Below are 26,062 nucleotides of genomic sequence, written 5' to 3' on the forward strand. Positions count from 1 at the left end.
CGGCGACGGCTGTCAAACCTTCTGGTTTCGGGGGTATTTATGTTTACAAGTAACCTAACCTTGAGAGTGTTCACCAGCGCCACCCACGTTCATAAGCGGCGGACGTAGAACGTCCTGAGTTACCGCAGGTGTGACGTAGAACGTCATCGAACGGAGAGGGTATAATCAATTAATTGATTTTCTAATCAATTAGCTTTAAGCGATAATATATTCAGTAATATTCTAAATTGATCAACAGCACAAAATAAATAAATTAATTAAAAAAAATCCCCTATGCCCCTTGGTTTCTGTGGCTTGTTGGCTTCTGGCATATTTATAACGAGCCCCTCATTCTCCTTCCCTTGTTTGCTTAATTGCTTAGCGAGGGCCTCGGTTCTGGCAGCCTTGACGCCATAGGAAGCATAAGAGGGTTCTCACGCAGCTTCCACCCTCTCCGTTCGATGACGTTCTACGTCACACCTGCGGTAACTCAGGACGTTCTACGTCCGCCGCATATGAACGTGGGTGGCGCTGGTGAACACTCTCAAGGTTAGGTTACTTGTAAACATAAATACCCCCAAAGCAGAAGGTTTGACAGCCGTCGCCGTAGCTCAGAGGTAGAGCACCGGACGAGTAATTTGGAGGTCGTGGGTTCGGATCCCACTGGCGGCATGTGGTTGTTTTTTCTTCTGCTTTTCTAATCAATTAGCTTTAAGCGATAATATATTCAGTAATATTCTAAATTGATCAACAGCACAAAATAAATAAATTAATTTTAAAAAAAATCCCCTACGCCCCTTGGTTTCTGTGGCTTGTTGGCTTCTGTCATATTTATAACGAGCCCCTCATTCTCCTTCCCTTGTTTGCTTAATTGCTTAGCGAGGGCCTCGGTTCTGGCAGCCTTGACGCCATAGGAAGCATAAGAGGGTTCTCACGCAGCTTCCACCCTCTCCGTTCGATGACGTTCTACGTCACACCTGCGGTAACTCAGGACGTTCTACGTCCGCCGCTTATGAACGTGGGTGGCGCTGGTAAACACTCTCAAGGTTAGGTTACTTGTAAACATAAATACCCCCGAAAGCAGAAGGTTTGACAGCCGTCGCCGTAGCTCAGAGGTAGAGCACCGGACGCGTAATTCGGAGGTCGTGGGTTCGGATCCCACCGGCGGCATGTGGTTGTTTTTTCTTCTGCTTTTCTAATCAATTAGCTTTAAATATTCAGTAATATTCTAAATTGATCAACAGCACAAAATAAATAAATTAATTAAAAAAAATCCCCTATGCCCCTTGGTTTCTGTGGCTTGTTGGCTTCAGTCATATTTATAACGAGCCCCTCATTCTCCTTCCCTTGTTTGCTTAATTGCTTAGCGAGGGCCTCGGTTCTGGCAGCCTTGACGCCATAGGAAGCATAAGAGGGTTCTCACGCAGCTTCCACCCTCTTCGTTCGATGACGTTCTACGTCACACCTGCGGTAACTCAGGACGTTCTACATCCGCCGCTTATGAACGTGGGTGGCGCTGGTGAACACTCTCAAGGCAGATCAGGAAAGAATTTTTCTACGATAACTCAAGAGGCAGTGCCCTACTTTTTGAAGCTAGATCAGGGTGTCTCAGAACGCGCAGCTACAAAAAGAAATTTAGCGAAGAAGATGACACATGTGCAGTGTGTGGTAGATCTGTGGAAACAATTGAACACCTCGTACTAAAATGTGATGGTATCCATCCGGATGTCGATGCGGGCACAGTCACTCTTTCTGAGGCCCTAGGGTTTAAAGATAACAATGGTCATGTAAATAAATCTGCAGTGGAAGTCAGCAAAAAGCGATTGGAGGATTGGTGGCTGAAAAGCAGAGATGTGGCATAAGGTTAGAATAGTAGGAAACCGTAGGCAAAGGTGATGGAGAATCTTAATGAGAATTGCCAACACAGTAAACAAAAAAAATAATAAATGAAGAAAAGCTGAGCATGGTGGCAATTGCCACCACCCCGTTCCAAAGGGGGCGCTCCTATCCATCCATCCATCCATCCAAGGTTAGGTTACTTGTAAACATAAATACCCCCGAAAGCAGAAGGTTTGACAGCCGTCGCCGTAGCTCAGAGGTAGAGCACCGGACGCGTAATTCGGAGGTCGTGGGTTCGGATCCCACCGGCGGCATGTGGTTGTTTTTTCTTCTGCTTTTCTAATCAATTAACTTTAAGCGATAATATATTCAGTAATATTCTAAATTGATCAACAGCACAAAATAAATAAATTAATTAAAAAAAATCCCCTATGCCCTTTGGTTTCTGTGGCTTGTTGGCTTCTGTCATATTTATAACGAGCCCCTCATTCTCCTTCCTATATATATATATATATATATATATATATATATATATATATATATATATATATATATATATATATATATATATATATATATATATATATATATATATCAGATAAATCTACCAGAAATTGAAAAATAGATCACGATTTAATTCACGACCTTTCGGCTGGAGGGCCAGGCTTTTTCGAGTTTACCACGCATTCGAAAACACGCAGCTTTCAAACCACGCTCGAAGTACAGAAATAGCGTGAAGCACAAATGCAAACAACGGGGAGGGGGGAGGCTCCACCCCCCTCACTTAAAGCTGAAGATCGTCAGTGTACTCAGGGCTCAATCAACCCGGAACTAGGAGTTATACCGGAGAAGGCGGAGGTGACAAACAAGCGAGCGGATTGCCTTCGGGAAGAACTCGAGACGAGAGGATGGAGTTAAGCACAGGAAGGTAGGTGCCATTCTTGGGGATACACACGAAGAGGTGTGGGAGACCGACGTTATAGTGGAGGACAAAATCTGCTAAGTGGTAAGAGATGTAGTCGCCGTCAGAAACAGGTGGAAAAGACGACAGAGGGAGGTAGACAGCGGCGACAGGTGGTAGGCGAGCGAACTTCGTGGAGAAAATGCGGATGGAGCTGGAAGGGGCGTCAGAGTATGGGTGCAAGTCCCGTCAAAGAAAGCCGCTGGAGCAGAAAACAAGGGCAAAGTGGGCTGTTAAAAAGTCCAGCCCGCCGATGACGTCATGAGGGCACCAGTTAAAGACCGTGAACAGAACCGGGATGTGATAACCTGCAACGCTGACTCGAGCTGTAGATTTCAAAATATTCCGAGGGCGTATAAGTCTGCTTGCATAGAGGAATGAAAAACCATAATTTTAATCTCGGTTTTTTTATCTCATATCTTTGACCTTGATTTTTTCCGGACTCATAACTTGGAGCATTGCATTTCGTCATTTCCGGTTACGTCCAAATCTTAATAAAAAAATTGTTTTTGAGGTAATGAAAGAGCGCAGTAGCTTTCACACCTCGACATCTCGGTGGACACTTCAACCGCGCCATAAGCGAAAAAGTAGTCTCATAAAGCATGTAACTGAAAAAAGGCGCATATATGTCATCGGTCCGAACCCCTGTCGCATGCTAGCGCCATCTCGACTAAAACATGCGAGCTATATGCGAAGAGAACCCGGAATACTGTACGATAGGCAATGCTGAAATTTTGGGTGCGAATGTAGTTGGCAATACTGCCACCGTATTGAGGTCAGCCACTGATTCGATCGCTGGAATTTCATCTACATCATCAACTTCGAGCCTCATTGGGTCTATTAAATCTGACTATGACGCATGAGCTGACGAGAGGGGGACCACTTCCTGTGGACACATTTTGCGTACACGGTTCGTGGATAACTTCTGGTGACGGCTTTTTCTTCACGTGAGGCATATTATGCTTTCGCATTTATAACGTTACCAGTACTGCCATCAGCGACGCAAACTACGGAGGAAGCGGCAGGGGTCATCACTTTCTTGAAGCGGCGGCGGCGAAAAGATGAGCTGAGGACGGATGCTTACGGACTGCTGTCAATGAGGGCAGGTTCAGGAACAACATCAACGAGGACGTCACAGATATTACAGGGAAGAGCAGCGGTCAGCAGAAGATTTGCAGTCTGGGCATCAATGCAGCTTCGCCTCCAGGAGCTGCATCGGCTAGTTTCCCGAGAAGCGGGCGGCAGCCGATGGGGAGGAGCAGCGGCGAGGAAGAAGGGAACGGGAACGGCGGGTTTGCGGAGAAGGTGAGCGGCTGGACCCATGAGCAGGCGGGAGGTCACGCAGCTGGGTCGCTCATATGCAGGCGAGAAACGGCGGAGACCGTAGTGGCCACGACGTTCAACGTAGGAGAACGAGGGGAGAGGCGACTGCCAACGGCTTTGGAAGTGGCGAGAGATCTTACCGACCCGCCAGCACGCGAAACAGATGGGCCTTTCGTCAGGGGTGCGCCCCTCCGCAGGATTGCAGGACCGGTGACGTCTCGTGGAGTTGTTGAGCGCAGCGGTAGCGACCACAGGTGGGACAGGGCTTGAACTCGGGTTTTCCAGAGTGTAGCTAGAGGGCATGCTCATGTTGTAACCTCCGTCGAACAACGCCCTGAATGAAAGACCTGACACTCTTGTTATTGGAATTGTGTTGTTTACTAAGGACTTTAGCGGCTGTGCTGCAGTTATAGATATCTTTCAGTATTTTCTATAAAGCACATCTACACCCTGATTGCGTAATGCCTGCGTGACTGCAATGGTTTAGAGTGAGTCAAATTCTTTCTCGAAACCTGTGAAGGGTATGGTACAGGGGTTGGTTATACTGTGCGTATTTTTCTGTCACTTCATTGATAATGTGAATACGCCTTATTGCCGAGTAGCCTTTACGAAAGCCTGCCTGATCATTCGGTTGGTTGAAATCGAAGGTTGTCCTTACTCTGGTAACGATTACCCGAGTAAATACCTTGTAGACAGCCGACAGTAAGCAGATCGGTGTGTAATTTGATGCATGAATGCCTGAATAAAATATGATGAGAAACTGCACATGCCCTTTCTTTTGCCTGGTTGTCTTTGTCTTTCTAGCGTAATAATGGTCTTTCCGTTGAGTAACTTTGTACTTCATCACTCGCGTACGCTTTAGACCCATGCCTTTTGGTAATTACGCTGTTAATATTAAGCTGCGGCGTGGTAGTGCTGTGCTGCTACTTTATTCAGGGCAAAGTGTTTTGTTGTACGATGTGCTGCGTTCACTCCGTGCCTTCGGTCAGCGGCTGATCAGGTGTGACCCCTGTCACCGGTCAGCGCTCCCAGTCTTCCTCTAGCGCGCGTGGTGTGGAGTAGTTTTTCGCTTCGCCCCCTCAGACTTACGGAGTGCACATTGATGGGCAGGTTGGCCCCATTAATTACTGCAGTGTCTCGTCTACTGGCATATGAGCGAATTTTCTAGCGAAATTCTCCTTGCACTCGAATTTGATTGGCTACTTAAGGCGTCGTTAAAAGTTTTCTGTGCTTTTCACGTGCCCCATTCTCCTGATGTTACCTGCTGCCCAGGAAGTACAAGGCTTACCTGGCGGTCGTCATGACTGGCCACAACATGATCGTACCACTTTTGTTATGCTTTGTAACCATTCTTGGCTACTGAGAACTGTGGAGGAAACAAATTCGCAGTGGCTTAGCTCTGGTTAAGCCTGGATATACAAGCGAAAAGCTGCAGTTATGCTATGGTTGACGTCATGGCTGGCGCATTTCGCGCAAAATGCACTGGGAGCACCACGATAACTGTGTAGGCAAGCGCCTTATTAGCCCTCCTGTATGCGTAACAACTGTGGTAAACACGCGGCTGCAACGAAAGGGCAAACGGTGGCGAGGAGGCGAGGGCGCAGTAGATATCTTTCTCGCCACCACTTCTGGGTCTTCTTTTCCTCCTTCTATGGCGAACGTCTGCGCCCCTTTCACGGCCGACGCCACCGCCGCCGCCGCTCACGCGTTCTCGCAACCCCTTGCGAAAGAACCTTCTCTTTGGACGGCGGCGGAGACCGCGCAGCAGCGGCAAGGGGTAAACCGGTGGCGAGGAGTAGAAGGGAGGAGGTGGCGAGGAGGAAGAAGGGCGCGCCGCGGCGGCGCCCAGGGGTGTCCCACGCGAAGCGACGTGTTGACGAGCCTAGTGAAGCTTTTCGCATCAATAAGCTGAAAAAATCCAAGCGGCTAGACGCTGCCAACAGCGCTCGCAATGAACAACTATTCGCACCTTGTGTGACTCACTAACAGCGGCTCTTATCGGCACTAAGGAAGGATAAGCAGAATTTTAATACTCCTGATTGTGAAGGTCAGGGAAAAGATTATTTATAAGGTGGTGATGAGGACGAGGGGGCGAACAAATTTTACGAAGTAACAGTGAGCGCAAGGGAGGGACAGAAATTTTTACAACTTGAGGTTGAGGGAGTTCTAAGAATTTATTCGTGCGGTAGTCGGTGGAAGGGCGAAGATGAGGGCATTTGACCACACCTGGTTGTAATAAAAGACGCCATGTTTTGTTTTGTTTTTAAATTCTGGTGATTCCCAAATATGCTATAATCAGCGGGCAAGCAATGATATGTGTATTGTTGCATGTTTTTGTGTATCTCGTTGCATTGTCATGTGATTCGATAAAGTGCACTTTATTCAGAAAAGTCAGCTTTACTGAAAGAGCGGCAGCGATTGTCGAAAACGGCATTTCCCTTAGTGTCACCTGAGACGAGCGATGCCCGCTCATATAGCGATTCAACGCAGCTGTCTTGTTCACATTCGTCCTTTCTCACTGGTCTTTCAGAATTCTCATGATGCTGGAAATGTATCAGCATGCGACGGAGAAGAAGAGGGAAATGATACTGAAGGAAGGAAGCCGGACGAGAGAACTGGCCTGGGCACACTACAGTATGCACCAGCTGGACATGCAAGCCATGCAAAAAGATTATGCAGCAGCGGCAACGCAATTTCTGGATGACGCCACTGCGATGGGTGCGCAGATGACTCAGCTGTCGGAAGAACTCCGCGAAGGCTTGGCTGAAATTGGCATCCACACGGCCAGTACACGCAGTATGCAATAAAACACGCTTCTTAAGGTACAGGGCGAAATGGAGGCCGACAAAGAGCTTCTAAAACCTCCATGAATAATGCTGAGCCACTGTCTTTGCGAGTTTCTAAAACGCTTCAACCACCGCGGGAAGATGACGTTTCTTATTTCATTTGGCTTCTACGGCACGGAAAACAAATTCTACTGCGGAATCACGGCTGAGCCACTATCCGGTGGCTAGATCTAGTAACCGTAGCCACAATGCTCGCTCCTAAGTACTAACGGCCGGAATGAAAGTCGAACAGTGGAACGCGTGGCTTGGGGCTAATTTTGGTACAGCGCGTGCCGTCTGGCAGCGTCCGCGATAAGCTGCCAACGTTTGTACTGGGTTTGTCTACTTCCCTAGGCAGCCTTTGGTCTACTTGCCGAGGTCTGGCAATTACCGTCTAGCAGCGGCATGGCCCAGCCGCATCGCTTTGAATCCTACGCCACGACTCCGGTCCCGGCGAGTAGGATGACGATGTGGTTTTCGCTCCTCCTAAGGACCGCGTTACTTCTCGATGCGATGGCAAAGCTTCGGCTGCCTAATGAGCTCGGCTGTGAAAGTGCAAGCGACGTGCGCCTGCTTCGGCGGGATGTAGAAGGCTCAGGTCTTTCTTGTGTGTATGCGTGATATAAAAGCAAATTTCAAGTTAAATGTTTCCAAATGATCCAGAGGTATGGCGGATGCGCAGTGGAGGGCTGTTTTTGATTTAGACCACTTAGGTTTAATTAACGTGAGCTTGCATCGCATAGCACACAGGCTGTGTTGTATTTCCCTCCATTTAAATACGACCGCCGCCGCGGCGTGGATCGAACCCGCCCGCCACGTTGGAATAAGCAGCCAGTTGCCAAAGCCAGCGAGGTGCCATAAAAAACATTTTCCAATCTAATTTAATTGTGTTTATTCCCTCTTAATGGTCAAAAACTAAAAGTAAAACCTTAGCACCACATCGCATGACATTGATAAATGCAATTTCAGTCAAATGTGTCTGTTGAAAAAAATAGCCACAGACATCACGCCGAAGCGGCCGTCACTCCCAAATTCAGGACAGAGCTCATTCGGCAGTCGAATGACCGAAAGATCACGCCGAGAGATTACTCGGTCGTCAGAAGAAAAGAAAACCCCACCGTCAACCTGCTCGCACAGACGCTCAGATCGTGGGCGATGCGGCTAGCGCCTTGGTGGCGCTAGACGGGGATTGTCAAACCGCGGCATGTCGAGAGAAGGCTGCACTTCTGGGCAGTATAGATGCACGTAGGCAGCTGGGGAAGAAGCCACCAACCCAGTGCACACGTCAGCAGCTCATCCCGGATGCTGCTAGACGGCGCGCGCCGTTGCAATACTAACCACAGGCTACGAACTGTGTTCGCGTTTCATTCCGGCCCGATAGTACAAACTACACATTGATAGAACGTTTCTCACTTCTCGCAAACATTTTTTGTAAGAAAATATCTGGTATTAGGCTCGTGTGGAAATGAGTAAGATTTCTTTTTTAGCTCTGACCGTTGGAAACCCGCATTGTTACCACTGAATCCATGTTCTCGGCTCAACGCTTGCTAAGCCAACTATGAAACCGCATCTCCCCCTTATTTCCGCGAAAGTTAAAGCGCTGTTTAAGAAACTCTCATGTCTGGATGACGTTCCGCATCACCGCCTTTACCTGTATATAGGTACGAGAAACTCTGCCCAGGTAGAGGACAAGAGGAATTGTGTGGCTCCTCAGCATTGCTCCATGCGACAAATACTATTTAAGCGGTGTGAAGAGGTAGCGTCTCTATTTCAGCGTAGAGTGCGCACTGCCTCGGAGAAAAAAAAATGGAGGTCGCTTTGCGTGGTTCGGCCAAACGCAAATTAGGTGCGTTAGCGCTTCGGCTTTCACTTCGATCCCGATGTCCGGATCTATTGTTCATGGAAGCAAGTGGTTCGGATAGTGATAATCGGAAATGCGCACTTATGAGAAATTGGTCATTCTCTGCTGCAATTTGATAATTCCCTGGTAGTCCTAATGCCATTCCTGGCGCAGCGGTCTAGGAGTTAAGCGATAAGCCACTACCTTGCGATAGCAGGTATTGCATCGGTGGAGCTTGTGATAGGTGAGTTCCTCTCGCCGAGCAATCACTCGCCACCAATCATTAACTGCCAACTGTCACAATGGCATACACCTGGCAGGTTGTCCATAACCCAGTGGGTAGCCTGTTGCAATACCGGGGACCAAATATTTAGGGGAATCCCCCAAGGTGGAGTAGATTTGTAATAAGGGAGTAATTACTCATTGACGTCCACCCGAGCGCAGCCATACGGCCACAAAGGAAAGCTATACAGCTTTCACAGAAACTTCGTAGTTAAAGAAAAATTCGTCCTGGTCCGGGGTACGAACCCGGAACCACCGCCACACCGGAGCAGTCGCTCTACCAATTGAGCTAACCGGGACGGCAAGCTTATGGTAGGGCGAGAGCGAATTGATCTATAACTCGAAATGGGAACAGTGTTGACCAAATATTTAGGGGAATCCCCCAAGGTGGAGTAGATTTGTAATAAGGGAGTAATTACTCATTGACGTCCACCCGAGCGCAGCCATACGGCCACAAAGGAAAGCTATACAGCTTTCACAGAAACTTCGTAGTTAAAGAAAAATTCGTCCTGGTCCGGGGACCACGGAACAAACTTGCAGACAACAGTTTTTCGGCCCACTGGTAACCTTACTCCTAGCGCACTAAAAACGAACTCACTAGGAATGCCACTGAATGGTGTCGAGAAGAGCAACAGAATTCCTCTGCCATCATTCCGACAAAAAAGCACTCGCAGATTGTTTTCACTGCCCATGCATTTCTATCAATTCATAACGGCCTAGAGCTAAAATGACGTTGACTTGATTCGGAGATGGACTGGTGCTGCTGTCACAGAGAGGAGTTGCAAACTTTTCTGCGGCCCACAGAAATGTGAGCTGAGGTTAGCAGGGGTGAGTCGACTCGCCTGTCCCGCTCCGCGAAGAGCATGAAAACGCAGCCGAGTCAGTGAGTTGGGTGAACTAAAGAAATCGTAATCTGTTTGGTACCTGTTCGCCGCGTCTCTGAGATAGTGGCCGAGCGCCGCGGTCATGAACAGTCTTTAAAATATCGCACTACTCTACTCGACTCTAGGCGTCACTGTGTAGAGCGGTTTATTTGTCGCCGAGTCAGGCTGACCTTGTGCATCCAAACGCTTTAGTCGACCCGCTCTTTTTGGTTTCATGTAACCAAAGCTACCCGCCGCGGTGGCTCAGTAGTTAGGGCGCTCAGTTACTGAGCCGGAGTTCCCGTGTTCGAACTCGGCCATGGCGGCCGCGTTTGGATGGAGACGAATAGCAAAAGGCACCCGTGTGCTGTGCGACGTCCACGTTCACGATCCCCAGGTGGTCGAAACTCTTCCGAAGCCCTCCACTACGACCCCTCTTCTTTGCTTTCGTCTTTCACTCCAGCCTTCTTCCCTTCCCTTACGGCGCGGTTCAGGTGTCCACCGAGATATGAGACAATTATCGCGCAATTTGGTTTGCTCAAAACACATTTTCAGTTTTGAAACAAAGCTCTTAATGGGTTCCAACACTACAATCTTGGCATTGCCAGCCAGCCTACTTGCTCGCTTTACAGCACGAGCTAGCGTACGAACGTTCTCCACCATTCGCTTCGTGCTTCCACCGCCAACACCCTCACGCGTCTGGTCGTAGGCACTAGCGTTGGTGTCACGAATCTTAGCGGAGACCGCTCAGGTAAATCGAATGGACATGCGAGAAGCGATTAAGAAGCAAACACATATTAATACATGTTTAATACACACAATTAACACAAAACGGACTATTTGCGCATTAACAGAGCAAGGTGACAAAGAGACGTCTGCTATTTTTTCTTCCCAGCTTTGTCTCCAATGAAAGCTTTCAGTCAAACGCGGGCCTCTATGCGTTCAGGATGTGGTCTCGCGTTCACAGTGGCCCAAGTGATTTATTGCAGAAGTTTTTATTCAGTCGGCCAACGGAACCATTGCAGCATCGCCGGAGCAGTGCAGGCTCCCTGCCGCACAGACCATGTCTCGAGAGCTTCCTATCAGGTCTTTGCGCATGCGCCGACCCTAGCACCACCTGCGCTGACGTGTCACGTGACCATCTGCGCCTCCGCCGAACTGCACACTCCTGTGGCCTCGCTCCGCGCTCCTTCGGCTTCATACCTACACAGGACGCCTTTTCTATAACGACCTATCCACTGCTGTCGTCTTGAAAAGCCGGAGAGGTGGGGCAAGGAGTGCTCATACGCCGAGGTTAGGCGCCGGGGCAAGGAGTGACACAGGGGCGCATGCCCGATGTACAGCAGTGGTGCAGCTGCGCAGATAGAGGGTGCCGCCTCCGCCAGGTCTACCCTATGCGCTTCTGCAGCAAGCGACTTCTGCAGATAAGCAGAAAGAGCCAGCTCCCACGTCTCGCGCACTAAAACTATGGAGCGGGAGACTCATCTTTTGCGACTTCGCAGTAAAAAACAGTTCGAGCGTACAACGCTACGCTCGCTGTGTTTACTTACCTGCTGGTGTCGCTTTCTTCCTTGGTGACCAAAGACCCTACGTACAAGAATCTCGGATGTTCTTCGGAGCTACCTTCTGTCAATGAATTCCTGGGGACTGCCTTGCGTTCAGCGTAAACTTGTTGACTTATATTACTCGATCCCTCAGGACTAAGAGAACAAAGAATAACTGCGCAGAAAGGACGGGACAAGACAGAAGAAGAACCCCACGGGGCAAACGCAGACTAACAACTGATTTATTGCACCAACGCCTCCTTCCTTCAACTACAAAGTGCATGCGCACCAACCACAAAGACAAAAGCCACAGGACTGTTTTTTGCGTCATGTCCGACACTGCGTAACTGAAAATACGTTTAAGCAATGTATGTGGTGTTTCGGTTGATGCCTTTCTTCAAGTGTTGTGAGTATACTTGAGATCGACAGTTGTTGCCTGGGAGGATCGTGAACACGTTCAAAGTTCTGGGATATTCATTGGGTCTCATGTACCGCCGTTTCTTAGCGACCTGTTTCTTAGCTGTGTTGATCGGGCGAGAGTGGCGGAGTTACCCGATGGTGTACTAAGGGGACACAGGTACGTTGGTGATTACCTCAGTTTTGCAAGGAACGAAGGTTGCAGACAAGGTGCTTTGGACACGTTCGCCAGGCATGGGCAAGGCCTCGCTTTTGCTATGGAGTCCACAAACCAAAGCAAGATGCAGTTTCTTGATTTAGAAGTACCTCTAGGGCCACGTCACGTTTGCTGGAAGTACTCACCCCGTTCGGCCAAGCAATTCCTCAGTTGTCAGCCTAGCCATTCGAAATTGGTTTATGATGGCATCGCCATTTCTTGTATTCGTAGGGCTTTAAGCAATTCTTGTCCGCATAAAGTTGCTTGAAGCGTGGATGATCACATTTCCAGGCTGAGGGAAGCAGGGTATCCCAACACGGTGATCGCAAGATGGTGCGAATGAATGACTGCTAAGAGTAAGTTGGATCACAGCCACGCGCAAGGTTGCCTCAATACCTTGTACATGCTTTGTCGCACAGAAGGCAAAAAGTGGTCACGAAATGCTTCACTGGTGTCTTTTTTTTCCGCACGCCGAGAGAGAGAGAGAAACAACTTTATTGCCATAGATTGGCGGGATTTAGGGCAGGTGGGCTTGGTGTGGCCCCCAGGTGGGGGCGACTTCCTGGGCCCACGAAATGAGTGCCAGTTGGATGCTCTAGTCTGGCCTTCTGAGGAGTTGGTTCCATCCGTCTTCGGAGGGAGCTGGCAGTAAGGTTCGAGGGGGCGGATTTCCCGCGCAACCCCAGAGGATGTGAGCCTGGGTGGCGATTTCTCCCTGGTAACAATTTTGGCAGACGGGGTCGTATTCCCCGTCTGTGATGACTGAAAGTCTAGAATGGCTAAGGATGGAGTGTGTCTGCAACCTGCGGAGCAAGGTGGCTTGCGCTCGATTCAAGTCGGGGTGTGGAGGCGGGAACTGGCGTCTCATCTCTCTGTAGAGGTTGGTAATTTCGGCAAAGGTCTGGGGAGCCTCGGCAAGAGCGTCTGGGTCCGTGGGGCCGGCCGCCCGGTTGGTTAGTCCTCGGGCTAGTCGGTCGACCCCTTCGTTTCCAGAGTTTCCCGCGTGGGCGGGTACCCAGACCAGATTGATCTTATGGTCGGGAGTGCAGCCGCGAAGGATGCGTGCAGCGGGGTGGCAGATAAAACCTGCCGAGTAATTTTGTATCGCTCTTTTGGAGTCGCTGAGGACTGTGCGCGTACGTGGGTCAGCGATGGCCAGCGCGATGGCGGTTTCTTCTGCCGCTGTCGGAGAGTGAGCTACTACTGTGGCGGCGGTGACGATAGTAGATTGTGGCGTGGTTGCACAAGCCACGTATGTGTTTGCACTTTGCCGTGCAGCATCTACGTATATTGCGTGTTCGTCGGCAAGGTATGTGGCATCTAGTGCTTGGGCTTTCAGCTGACGGCGCATATCATGGCGGCCAGGTAGCATGTTTTTGGGGATTGGTTTTATAACTAGGCGGCTATAGACCCCTATCGAAATGGGCGTCGTGGGGTGGACGTCGCCTATGGGGTTGATGTTGAGACGGTCAAGTATGAGCCGCCCGTGTTTAGTGCGTGAAAGGCGGTGGATTTGGGCGGAAACTGGCGAATATTTGAGCGGCAATACAGTGGAGCGGCAGCCGAATGAAACAAGGTGGTAAATACCCCTTTTTTGCAGTGGCTACTACGTTGTACAGGGGGGGGGGTAAACATTTTTTTTAGAGAACACAATAAATCTTTGTATAGCGGTACGGGATCGAATCTACCTATTCATTGTCGGCCACGAAATCGCACATGAAACCCTTTGTCTCATGAAACGTCAGGCCTTTACACACACAGCGATCAGACGGCAAGGGAAATAGTCGAAGCTTCCCATAATGGTAAGGGCAATTCTCCGTTTTTCAATAAACCGTCGTCACTACTTGACAACCGCGAAATAGAACTTATGAAGGGTGCCTTTGCGGAGTTGTAGGTCTTGATCAGTGTTGATAGCTTTTGTTTTTTATGCTTAGTCTTTTCAGAAAAGGCATATATATGCAAGTACAAATAGGCTTTAGTTGAAAGTGAGCGCTGGTGTCTGCTTCTTCGTTTGTCCTCGTTTTACTGCTTTTATACTATGGATCCCAACCAACTTGCCCAGCTTTCTGCCCTTCCGTGAATAGCTCCACAGCCGCCGAGAACTGAGAGCCGATGGTTAATCAGTGTAATCATTTACGAAGTGCTGTCTAAGTACTACACCAAGCGGGCCGGCGCAGTATTAAGTGCAAGGACTGCACCAAATACTGGCGCAGTGGTGTAGTGGTTAATTGATGCGCTACTGCCCTGCAATGGCAGGCGCTCCCAGGGATGGGCCTCGTGCGGCCCAGGTTGCTTTTCCTGAGTAATCAGTCATTAATATAACTGTCACCTGTCATGGCGGGCACTTGACAAAGGAAACAAAGACAAATACAGCGGTAGAACGACGCAGGACAAGCGCTAAAATCTTATTCACTGAAACGCCAGCAAATATAAGGAAAACCAAAGCATGCGCAGAAGCGAAACTACCCACGATCAATAAACGTCTCATCAAACCTACATTTAAAAATTGGAAGACGCTTAAGCTTCGCCTTAAGGAGTGGGACGCGACAGCATGTTCCAGCGCTGCCGGGGAGTCCACGGAACGCCATCGCCCGTTCAGCGAGACGCCTTGCCCTTTGGAAACAGCTTTGAACGCAATGCATTTTTGAGGAGAGGAAATGGCTCAGTAATTCTCTCACATCTCGGTCTACGTCCGAACCCCGCCGTAAGGCACGGGAGATAGGTGGTAGTGAAAGGAGAGAGAGAGAGAGAGAGAAAGGGGTGCCGTAATGAAGGAAACAAAAATTAGATTTCAGGGAAGTTGCAGTAACTGTCTCACACACCTCGGTGGACACCCGCAGCCCCGATAATAGGCTGGATGGTATTACACCATCTAGAACATTCTGCGGACTGCAAACGGTTGGCTTGATACGATTCTTTTCCGACGAGCGGTGCCGGGAACTACAACTGCTACGCCGACGGCTTTTCGACCGAACGAGCTGTATACATGGATGCCTAAACGACTGCGTGTGGGACACTGCGCAACGTACCGCATTAACAGCTGTCACTGAATATCGCATTGACACGTGGTGACACGTCATGTCATTTGTTGTTTTATTGCGAAAGCAATACTACTCGCACTTTCAAGTTACGTCTGACCTTTAGAGCAGTGAATATGGGCGATCAACTCGCTTCTTTAGATAGCCCGGCCGCATTTACGCCGCGCCGCGCACCTGCGGCGCGCCGCCGCTGTGACGTCATACCAGCTGTAGATTATCGGCGACCAACTCGCTCCTTCAGAGAGCCCGGCTGCAGTTACGGTGTGTGTTTGCCGCGCTGCGCACCTGTGGCGCTACTGCCGCTGTGACGTCCTACAAGCTGTAGATTATGTTTTATTGCGAAAGCAATATTACTCGAACTTCCAAGCCTTCGCGTGACCCGGCCGCAGTTACGTTTGACCTTTAGCGGAGAGAATATGGGTGACCAACTCGCTCCTTCAGATAGCCAGGCGGCAGTTACGCTAAGCCGCGCATCTGTGGCGCTACTGCCGCTTTGACGTCATACCAGCTGTAGATTATGGGCAACCAACTCGCTCCTTCAGAGTGCCCGGCTGCGCAGCGCACCTGTCGCGGTACTGCCGCTGTGACGTCATACCAGCTGTAGATTATGGGCGACCAACTCGCTCCTTCAGAGAGCCCGGCTGCGCAGCGCACCTGTCGCGGTACTGCCGCTGTGACGTCATACCAGCTGTAGATTATGGGCAACCAACTCGCTCCTTCAGAGTGCCCGGCTGCGCAGCGCACCTGTCGCGGTACTGCCGCTGTGACGTCATACCAGCTGTAGATTATGGGCGACCAACTCGCTCCTTCAGAGAGCCCGGCTGCGCTGCGCACCTGTGGCGCTACTGCCGCTGTGACGTCATACCAGCTGTAGATTATGTTTTATTGCGAAAGCAATATTACTCGAACTTCCAAGCCTTCGCGTGACCCGGCCGCAGTTACGTTTGACCTTTAGCGGAGAGAATATGGGAGACCAACTCGCTCCTTCAGATAGCCAGGCGGCAGTTACGCTAAGCCGCGCATCTGTGGCGCTACTGCCGCTTTGACGTCATACCAGCTGTAGATTATGGGCAACCAACTCGCTCCTTCAGAGTGCCCGGCTGCGCTGCGCACCTGTGGCGCTACTGCCGCTGTGACGTCCTACAAGCTGTAGATTATGTTTTATTGCGAAAGCAATATTACTCGAACTTCCAAGCCTTCGCGTGACCCGGCCGCAGTTACGTTTGACCTTTAGCGGAGAGAATATGGGTGACCAACTCGCTCCTTCAGATAGCCAGGCGGCAGTTACGCTAAGCCGCGCATCTGTGGCGCTACTGCCGCTTTGACGTCATACCAGCTGTAGATTATGGGCAACCAACTCGCTCCTTCAGAGTGCCCGGCTGCGCTGCGCACCTGTGGCGCTACTGCCGCTGTGACGTCCTACAAGCTGTAGATTATGTTTTATTGCGAAAGCAATATTACTCGAACTTCCAAGCCTTCGCGTGACCCGGCCGCAGTTACGTTTGACCTTTAGCGGAGAGAATATGGGTGACCAACTCGCTCCTTCAGATAGCCAGGCGGCAGTTACGCTAAGCCGCGCATCTGTGGCGCTACTGCCGCTTTGACGTCATACCAGCTGTAGATTATGGGCGACCAACTCGCTCCTTCAGAGAGCCCGGCTGCGCTGCGCACCTGTGGCGCTACTGCCGCTGTGACGTCATACCAGCTGTAGATTATGTTTTATTGCGAAAGCAATATTACTCGAACTTCCAAGCCTTCGCGTGACCCGGCCGCAGTTACGTTTGACCTTTAGCGGAGAGAATATGGGTGACCAACTCGCTCCTTCAGATAGCCAGGCGGCAGTTACGCTAAGCCGCGCATCTGTGGCGCTACTGCCGCTTTGACGTCATACCAGCTGTAGATTATGGGCGACCAACTCGCTCCTTCAGAGAGCCCGGCTGCGCTGCGCACCTGTGGCGCTACTGCCGCTGTGACGTCCTACAAGCTGTAGATTATGTTTTATTGCGAAAGCAATATTACTCGAACTTCCAAGCCTTCGCGTGACCCGGCCGCAGTTACGTTTGACCTTTAGCGGAGAGAATATGGGTGACCAACTCGCTCCTTCAGATAGCCAGGCGGCAGTTACGCTAAGCCGCGCATCTGTGGCGCTACTGCCGCTTTGACGTCATACCAGCTGTAGATTATGGGCAACCAACTCGCTCCTTCAGAGTGCCCGGCTGCGCAGCGCACCTGTCGCGGTACTGCCGCTGTGACGTCATACCAGCTGTAGATTATGGGCGACCAACTCGCTCCTTCAGAGAGCCCGGCTGCGCAGCGCACCTGTCGCGGTACTGCCGCTGTGACGTCATACCAGCTGTAGATTATGGGCAACCAACTCGCTGCTTCAGAGTGCCCGGCTGCGCAGCGCACCTGTCGCGGTACTGCCGCTGTGACGTCATACCAGCTGTAGATTATGGGCGACCAACTCGCTCCTTCAGAGAGCCCGGCTGCGCTGCGCACCTGTGGCGCTACTGCCGCTGTGACGTCATACCAGCTGTAGATTATGTTTTCTTTCTCTCAGTCGCAACAACCTCAAAAACAAAATATAAACAAAAATTACCGAAGACGCTTTCAGTCGCGCAACGGCGGCCGGTAGCCACGCGTGACCTGTAGACGCGGCGCTGCGTTCCAAGACGCTTTCAGTCGTCGCGCAGCGGCGGGCGGTAGCCACGCGTGACCTGTAGACGCGGCGCACTGCGTTCCTTCAGTTCGAGGCGCTGGGCTTTTGCTTTCGCAACCTACCAGGCTTAACCAAAGCTAAGCCCCCTGAATTTTTTTAACCTTAACCCCAGAGTGAAGATGTGCGTGTTGTGAGGCATCACACGCGACCGTGGATGCTAGCCTTCGGTCGCAAGGATGCAGATGAGCAGTGGAAGTAGAAATTAAAACAAGGCCGGGGCACTCACGCGTGTTTTACATCATGGCGCAGGGGTGCGAGTGTGTGAAAGCAACTGGTTGAAGCAGCGGTATGTGTAGGTTGTTCTCTTCTGCGACACGGGGTCCTTAACGCTATCGCGTTAAAACGTTTACAGAGGTATCACTGACACAAAATTGGCAGTGGCTTAGCTCTGCTATGCCAGGATATACGTAGCGTGAGGTGAGGGCGAGGTGTCCACATCTGGGTGGGCACCTGAACCAGAGGGAAGGCGCATAACTGACCTCTTTTAACAGTGGACACCTCAACCGCGCTTTAAGTTAAGTGGCGGTAGTGAAAGGTGTACGGTGCATGCGTTGGCATTGACAACGTTGTGCCAGAAACGCGGCGCTGAAGCCATTGACCATCGGCGGCCCACGGGCCGCAAACCGCCCTTAACCAACCAGCTGCCGCACTAAGCCTCGCGCCACCGTGCGTTCACCGACCACATCACCCACAACGAGAGCACGGAGGTCCAGGTGCTCAGGGAGACCATCAACCCCAAGGACTATGATCCCAGGGACTGGACTCATATCCTGAACGTACTCGCCCGTCAAAAAGATGCGCCGAAGATTCAGGACCAGGCGAACGCCAGCGCCTTCTCGCGACCTGGGGTGGTATTCTCCCGGTGTCGCCTTTTGCGACATGTCGCAGTCGCACTTCGCTTATTGGCTCGAGCCGCGGTGACGATGGCGTGACGACACGGACCCGCCTTCTTTCTACGTCATCGTGACGTCGCCCCAATTTACTACGCTTAGTCGAACAACGGAATGCGCTGAAGCGGTTCGCGCGGGCAACGGGCTAGCACATTGATCTAGACGCCATGGATCCCTCTCTCCTTGCCTGGTTTTTGAGCCGCGAAGAAGAATGCCGAGTCCGCGGACACCGCGACCCGTTTGCCTTGACCGACGGAGCTTTTCGGCGGCATTACCGGCTGCCGAAGAGCACAGCACTGTGGCTGTGCGAGCAGCTTGCAGAGTCGCTCGAAAGGCAGGGGCATGGACTGAGCGTCGCCGATCAAGTGGTTTGTGCCCTGCGCTTCTTCGCAACCGGCAGTTTTCAGTCGTCGGTCGGCGGCGAAGAAACTATCTCGCTCTCACAGGCGTCCGTGAGCCGCTGCATACGCGATGTCGCCGCGGCTATCGTGCGAGTCGGCACACGACACCACTGGGTCTCCTTCCCTCACACTCCATCGGAGCGAGCAGCAGCGAAGCAAGGATTCTTGCGGCGCGGCCAAATTGTCGGTGTCGTCGGGTGCGTTGATGGCACATACATCGCCATCGCTGGCCCGAACCTGCCCCCAGCGGAGAAACAGAGGTACTGGTGCCGGAAAGGCTACTACGCTCTCAACGCAATGGTGGTAAGCACAGTTTCGTCAGTGAGAACGTAAGCCTCCTGTTTTCTGTAGGTAGAACGAAATTTATGCGCGCATAAATCACTTTACAGGTCTGCGACTCCAACCTGCGGATCTTGGCGATTGATCCACGGTTCCCAGGATCATGCCACGACGCATACGTGTGGCGCGGCTCTGCGCTTAGGGAACAGTTCGCTGCCGGTCACCTTATAGAGAGTGGAGACTTTCTTCTTGGTGAGTAACGACTGGAACGTGAAGCGTTAAAAGGGAAAATTGGCCTGGTTACCACAGGTGCCCTAATCCATTTTTGGTGGCCATGCAGGTGACAGCGCCTACCCATTAGAGCCGTGGCTGCTCACACCTGTCCCGGGGTACCCGCCGACAACAACCGCCGAGGGCCGCTACAACCAGGCCCATGCGTCGTCGCGCGCTGCAGTAGAGCGATGCATCGGCATTTTGAAGGGGCGTTTTCGTTGCCTGCAGCGCTACCGAGCCCTGCATTACAGCCCAGCGCAAGCTGAAGAGATTGTGGCTGCTTGTGCAGCGTTGCACAATTTGTGCTTAGACTCCGAGGAGCAGGCCATGTACTGCAGCCTCGGCCGCAGCGACGAGGGAGACGGCAGCGACGAGGGAGACGGCAGCGACGATGGAGACGGCAACGACGACGGCCATCAGCACAATCAGCTCTTGGGCGGTGCTGCTGTCCCTCGCCAGAGGAGGGCTTTGTTTAGGCGTGGAAAGGCCACGCGAGACCGACAAATTGCGATGCTCGCAATCGGGAGAAACCAGCACGTTGCACACATCCAGTGTGCCCGTCGTCGTGCCCAGCGCTTTCTCCCTCCCACATAAACATCGCAGCGAGCCGAAAGTGCGTTTTATGTAGGGGTCACTGTGTTTGTCCGGGCGTAGCGAATATGTGCGGCAACTGCAAAAGACTCCTCTCAGTTGCTGATACCTGGCTGCAGCTTTCCATACTCTTGAGCACACAGGATGTCCTACGAGCTACTTACCATCCACCAGTGTCATGTGCGGGTACGTTCATTCAGTCGTCAGAAGATGGTTGGTTGGGTTCGTTTATAGGGTTTAACGTCCCAAAGCGACTAAGGCTATGAGAGACACCGTAGTGGAGGGCTCCGGAAATTTCGACCACCTGAGGTTCTTTAACGTGCACTGACATCGCACAGTACACGGGCCTCGAGAATTTCTCCTCCAAAGAAATTCAACCGCCGCGGCCGGGATCGAACCCGCGTCTTTCGGGTCAGCATCCGAGCACCATAACCACTGCGCCACCGCGGCGACAGAAGGCAGAAGACAGCACTCATCTGAAAGCACCTTGACGACTCTGTGCGGCCAGCTAGTGAGTCAGTGATGACTGCAATTATTCTACGGGACACTTACCATGCCTTGCAGCCCGTCTTCATTCAGCCGTTAGAAGCGTACACGCATTTGAAAGCACCTTATTGGCAGTGTGTGGCTACCCACTGAGACACTGATGGCGCATGCATTTCTGTGGAGAAGAGCCATGCCCTACAACTCGCCTCCATTAAACCGTGAGAGGCGTACACTCGTGTGCAGTCTTCTTGCCAGTGTGTGCCTTGGTACCGAGACGCTGATGGAAACGCATTTCTGTGGACGCTTACCGTGCCCTGCAACTCGTCTAGACTGAACTGTGAGAGGCGTGCACTCATGTGCAGCCATCTTCTTGCCAGTGTTTGCCTTGGTACCGAGACGCTGATGGAAACGCATTTCTGTGGACGCTTACCGTGCCCTGCAACTCGTCTTGATTGAACTGTGAGAGGCGTGCACTCATGTGCAGCCATCTTCTTGCCAGTGTTTGCCTTGGTACCGAGACGCTGATGGAAACGCATTTCTGTGGACGCTTACCGTGCCCTGCAACTCGTCTTGATTGAACTGTGAGAGGCGTGCACTCATGTGCAGCCATCTTCTTGCCAGTGTTTGCCTTGGTACCGAGACGCTGATGGAAACGCATTTCTGTGGACGCTTACCGTGCCCTGCAACTCGTCTTGATTGAACTGTGAGAGGCGTGCACTCATGTGCAGCCATCTTCTTGCCAGTGTTTGCCTTGGTACCGAGACGCTGATGGAAGCGCATTTCTGTGGACGCTTACCGTGCCCTGCAACTCGTCTTGATTGAACTGTGAGAGGCGTGCACTCATGTGCAGCCATCTTCTTGCCAGTGTTTGCCTTGGTACCGAGACGCTGATGGAAACGCATTTCTGTGGACGCTTACCGTGCCCTGCAACTCGTCTTGATTGAACTGTGAGAGGCGTGCACTCATGTGCAGCCATCTTCTTGCCAGTGTTTGCCTTGGTACCGAGACGCTGATGGAAACGCATTTCTGTGGACGCTTACCGTGCCCTGCAACTCGTCTTGATTGAACTGTGAGAGGCGTGCACTCATGTGCAGCCATCTTCTTGCCAGTGTTTGCCTTGGTACCGAGACGCTGATGGAAACGCATTTCTGTGGACGCTTACCGTGCCCTGCAACTCGTCTTGATTGAACTGTGAGAGGCGTGCACTCATGTGCAGCCATCTTCTTGCCAGTGTTTGCCTTGGTACCGAGACGCTGATGGAAACGCATTTCTGTGGACGCTTACCGTGCCCTGCAATTCGTCTTGATTGAACTGTGAGAGGCGTGCACTCATGTGCAGCCATCTTCTTGCCTGTTTGCCTTGGTACCGAGACGCTTATGGAAACGCATTTCTGTGGACGCTTACCGTGCCCTGCAACTCGTCTTGATTGAACTGTGAGAGGCGTGCACTCATGTGCAGCCATCTTCTTGCCAGTGTTTGCCTTGGTACCGAGACGCTGATGGAAACGCATTTCTGTGGACGCTTACCGTGCCCTGCAACTCGTCTTGATTGAACTGTGAGAGGCGTGCACTCATGTGCAGCCATCTTCTTGCCAGTGTTTGCCTTGTTACCGAGACGCTGATGGAAACGCATTTCTGTGGACGCTTACCGTGCCCTGCAACTCGTCTTGATTGAACTGTGAGAGGCGTGCACTCATGTGCAGCCATCTTCTTGTCAGTGTTTGCCTTGGTACCGAGACGCTGATGGAAACGCATTTCTGTGGACGCTTACCGTGCCCTGCAACTCGTCTTGATTGAACTGTGAGAGGCGTGCACTCATGTGCAGCCATCTTCTTGCCAGTGTTTGCCTTGGTACCGAGACGCTGATGGAAACGCATTTCTGTGGACGCTTACCGTGCCCTGCAATTCGTCTTGATTGAACTGTGAGAGGCGTGCACTCATGTGCAGCCATCTTCTTGCCAGTGTTTGCCTTGGTACCGAGACGCTTATGGAAACGCATTTCTGTGGACGCTTACCGTGCCCTGCAACTCGTCTTGATTGAACTGTGAGAGGCGTGCACTCATGTGCAGCCATCTTCTTGCCAGTGTTTGCCTTGGTACCGAGACGCTGATGGAAACGCATTTCTGTGGACGCTTACCGTGCCCTACAACTCGTCTTGATTGAACTGTGAGAGGCGTGCACTCATGTGCAGCCATCTTCTTGCCAGTGTTTGCCTTGGTACCGAGACGCTGATGGAAACGCATTTCTGTGGACGCTTACCGTGCCCTGCAACTCGTCTTGATTGATATGTGAGAGGCGTGCACTCATGTGCAGCCATCTTCTTGCCAGTGTTTGCCTTGGTACCGAGACGCTGATGGAAACGCATTTCTGTGGACGCTTACCGTGCCCTGCAACTCGTCTTGATTGAACTGTGAGAGGCGTGCACTCATGTGCAGCCATCTTCTTGTCAGTGTTTGCCTTGGTACCGAGACGCTGATGGAAACGCATTTCTGTGGACGCTTACCGTGCCCTGCAACTCGTCTTGATTGAACTGTGAGAGGCGTGCACTCATGTGCAGCCATCTTCTTGCCAGTGTTTGCCTTGGTACCGAGACGCTGATGGAAACGCATTTCTGTGGACGCTTACCGTGCCCTGCAACTCGTCTTGATTGAACTGTGAGAGGCGTGCACTCATGTGCAGCCATCTTCTTGCCAGTGTTTGCCTTGTTACCGAGACGCTGATGGAAACGCATTTCTGTGGACGATTACCGTGCCCTGCAACTCCTCTAGATTGAACTGTGAGAGGCGTGCACTCATGTGCAGCCATCTTCTTGCCAGTGTTTGCCTTGGTACCGAGACGCTGATGGAAACGCATTTCTGTGGACGCTTACCGTGCCCTGCAACTCGTCTTGATTGAACTGTGAGAGGCGTGCACTCATGTGCAGCCATCTTCTTGCCAGTGTTTGCCTTGGTACCGAGACGCTGATGGAAACGCATTTCTGTGGACGCTTACCGTGCCCTGCAACTCGTCTTGATTGAACTGTGAGAGGCGTGCACTCATGTGCAGCCATCTTCTTGCCAGTGTTTGCCTTGTTACCGAGACGCTGATGGAAACGCATTTCTGTGGACGCTTACCGTGCCCTGCAACTCGTCTTGATTGAACTGTGAGAGGCGTGCACTCATGTGCAGCCATCTTCTTGTCAGTGTTTGCCTTGGTACCGAGAGGCTGATGGAAACGCATTTCTGTGGACGCTTACCGTGCCCTGCAACTCGTCTTGATTGAACTGTGAGAGGCGTGCACTCAAGTGCAGCCATCTTCTTGCCAGTGTTTGCCTTGGTACCGAGACGCTGATGGAAACGCATTTCTGTGGACGCTTACCGTGCCCTGCAACTCGTCTTGATTGAACTGTGAGAGGCGTGCACTCATGTGCAGCCATCTTCTTGCCAGTGTTTGCCTTGGTACCGAGACGCTGATGGAAACGCATTTCTGTGGACGCTTACCGTGCCCTGCAACTCGTCTTGATTGAACTGTGAGAGGCGTGCACTCATGTGCAGCCATCTTCTTGCCAGTGTTTGCCTTGGTACCGAGACGCTGATGGAAGCGCATTTCTGTGGACGCTTACCGTGCCCTGCAACTCGTCTTGATTGAACTGTGAGAGGCGTGCACTCATGTGCAGCCATCTTCTAGCCAGTGTTTGCCTTGGTACCGAGACGCTGATGGAAACGCATTTCTGTGGACGCTTACCGTGCCCTGCAACTCGTCTTGATTGAACTGTGAGAGGCGTGCACTCATGTGCAGCCATCTTCTTGCCAGTGTTTGCCTTGGTACCGAGACGCTGATGGAAACGCATTTCTGTGGACGCTTACCGTGCCCTGCAACTCGTCTTGATTGAACTGTGAGAGGCGTGCACTCATGTGCAGCCATCTTCTTGCCAGTGTTTGCCTTGGTACCGAGACGCTGATGGAAACGCATTTCTGTGGACGCTTACCGTGCCCTGCAACTCGTCTTGATTGAACTGTGAGAGGCGTGCACTCATGTGCAGCCATCTTCTTGCCAGTGTTTGCCTTGGTACCGAGACGCTGATGGAAACGCATTTCTGTGGACGCTTACCGTGCCCTGCAATTCGTCTTGATTGAACTGTGAGAGGCGTGCACTCATGTGCAGCCATCTTCTTGCCAGTGTTTGCCTTGGTACCGAGACGCTTATGGAAACGCATTTCTGTGGACGCTTACCGTGCCCTGCAACTCGTCTTGATTGAACTGTGAGAGGCGTGCACTCATGTGCAGCCATCTTCTTGCCAGTGTTTGCCTTGGTACCGAGACGCTGATGGAAACGCATTTCTGTGGACGCTTACCGTGCCCTACAACTCGTCTTGATTGAACTGTGAGAGGCGTGCACTCATGTGCAGCCATCTTCTTGCCAGTGTTTGCCTTGGTACCGAGACGCTGATGGAAACGCATTTCTGTGGACGCTTACCGTGCCCTGCAACTCGTCTTGATTGATTTGTGAGAGGCGTGCACTCATGTGCAGCCATCTTCTTGCCAGTGTTTGCCTTGGTACCGAGACGCTGATGGAAACGCATTTCTGTGGACGCTTACCGTGCCCTGCAACTCGTCTTGATTGAACTGTGAGAGGCGTGCACTCATGTGCAGCCATCTTCTTGCCAGTGTTTGCCTTGGTACCGAGACGCTGATGGAAACGCATTTCTGTGGACGCTTACCGTGCCCTGCAACTCGTCTTGATTGAATTGTGAGAGGCGTGCACTCATGTGCAGCCATCTTGCCAGTGTTTGCCTTGGTACCGAGGCGCTGATGGAAACGCATTTCTGTGGACGCTTACCGTGCCCTGCAACTCGTCTTGATTGAACTGTGAGAGGCGTGCACTCATGTGCAGCCATCTTCTTGCCAGTGTTTGCCTTGGTACCGAGACGCTGATGGAAACGCATTTCTGTGGACGCTTACCGTGCCCTGCAACTCGTCTTGATTGAACTGTGAGAGGCGTGCACTCATGTGCAGCCATCTTCTTGCCAGTGTTTGCCTTGGTACCGAGACGCTGATGGAAACGCATTTCTGTGGACGCTTACCGTGCCCTGCAACTCGTCTTGATTGAACTGTGAGAGGCGTGCACTCATGTGCAGCCATCTTCTTGCCAGTGTTTGCCTTGGTACCGAGACGCTGATGGAAACGCATTTCTGTGGACGCTTACCGTGCCCTGCAACTCGTCTTGATTGAACTGTGAGAGGCGTGCACTCATGTGCAGCCATCTTCTTGCCAGTGTTTGCCTTGGTACCGAGACGCTGATGGAAACGCATTTCTGTGGACGCTTACCGTGCCCTGCA

General features: G+C 51.6%; 1 protein-coding gene across 4 annotated transcripts in view; it reads left to right on the forward strand.

Moving 5' to 3' along the window:
• The window catches only part of LOC149334515 (uncharacterized), a 90,450-nt gene that overhangs the window by 26,537 nt on the left and 37,851 nt on the right, over positions 1 to 26,062 (forward strand). Inside the window, exon 5 of one of the 4 annotated variants that reach the window (XM_089555148.1) lies at positions 6,633 to 6,927. The exons of 2 other annotated variants lie outside the window; for them this stretch is intronic. In XM_089555148.1, the coding sequence (XP_089411274.1) occupies positions 6,633 to 6,909 (277 nt within the window). In that variant the 3' untranslated portion in view covers positions 6,910 to 6,927. Of the gene's footprint in view, positions 1 to 6,632; positions 6,928 to 26,062 lie in introns of those variants that run through there. One more of the 4 variants, XM_089555151.1, reaches the window with a different exon arrangement.

This window comes from Amblyomma mixtum, chromosome 8, assembly GCF_055824585.1.
Source record: "Amblyomma mixtum isolate Tamu chromosome 8, ASM5582458v1, whole genome shotgun sequence".
Lineage (NCBI taxonomy): Eukaryota > Metazoa > Arthropoda > Arachnida > Ixodida > Ixodidae > Amblyomma > Amblyomma mixtum.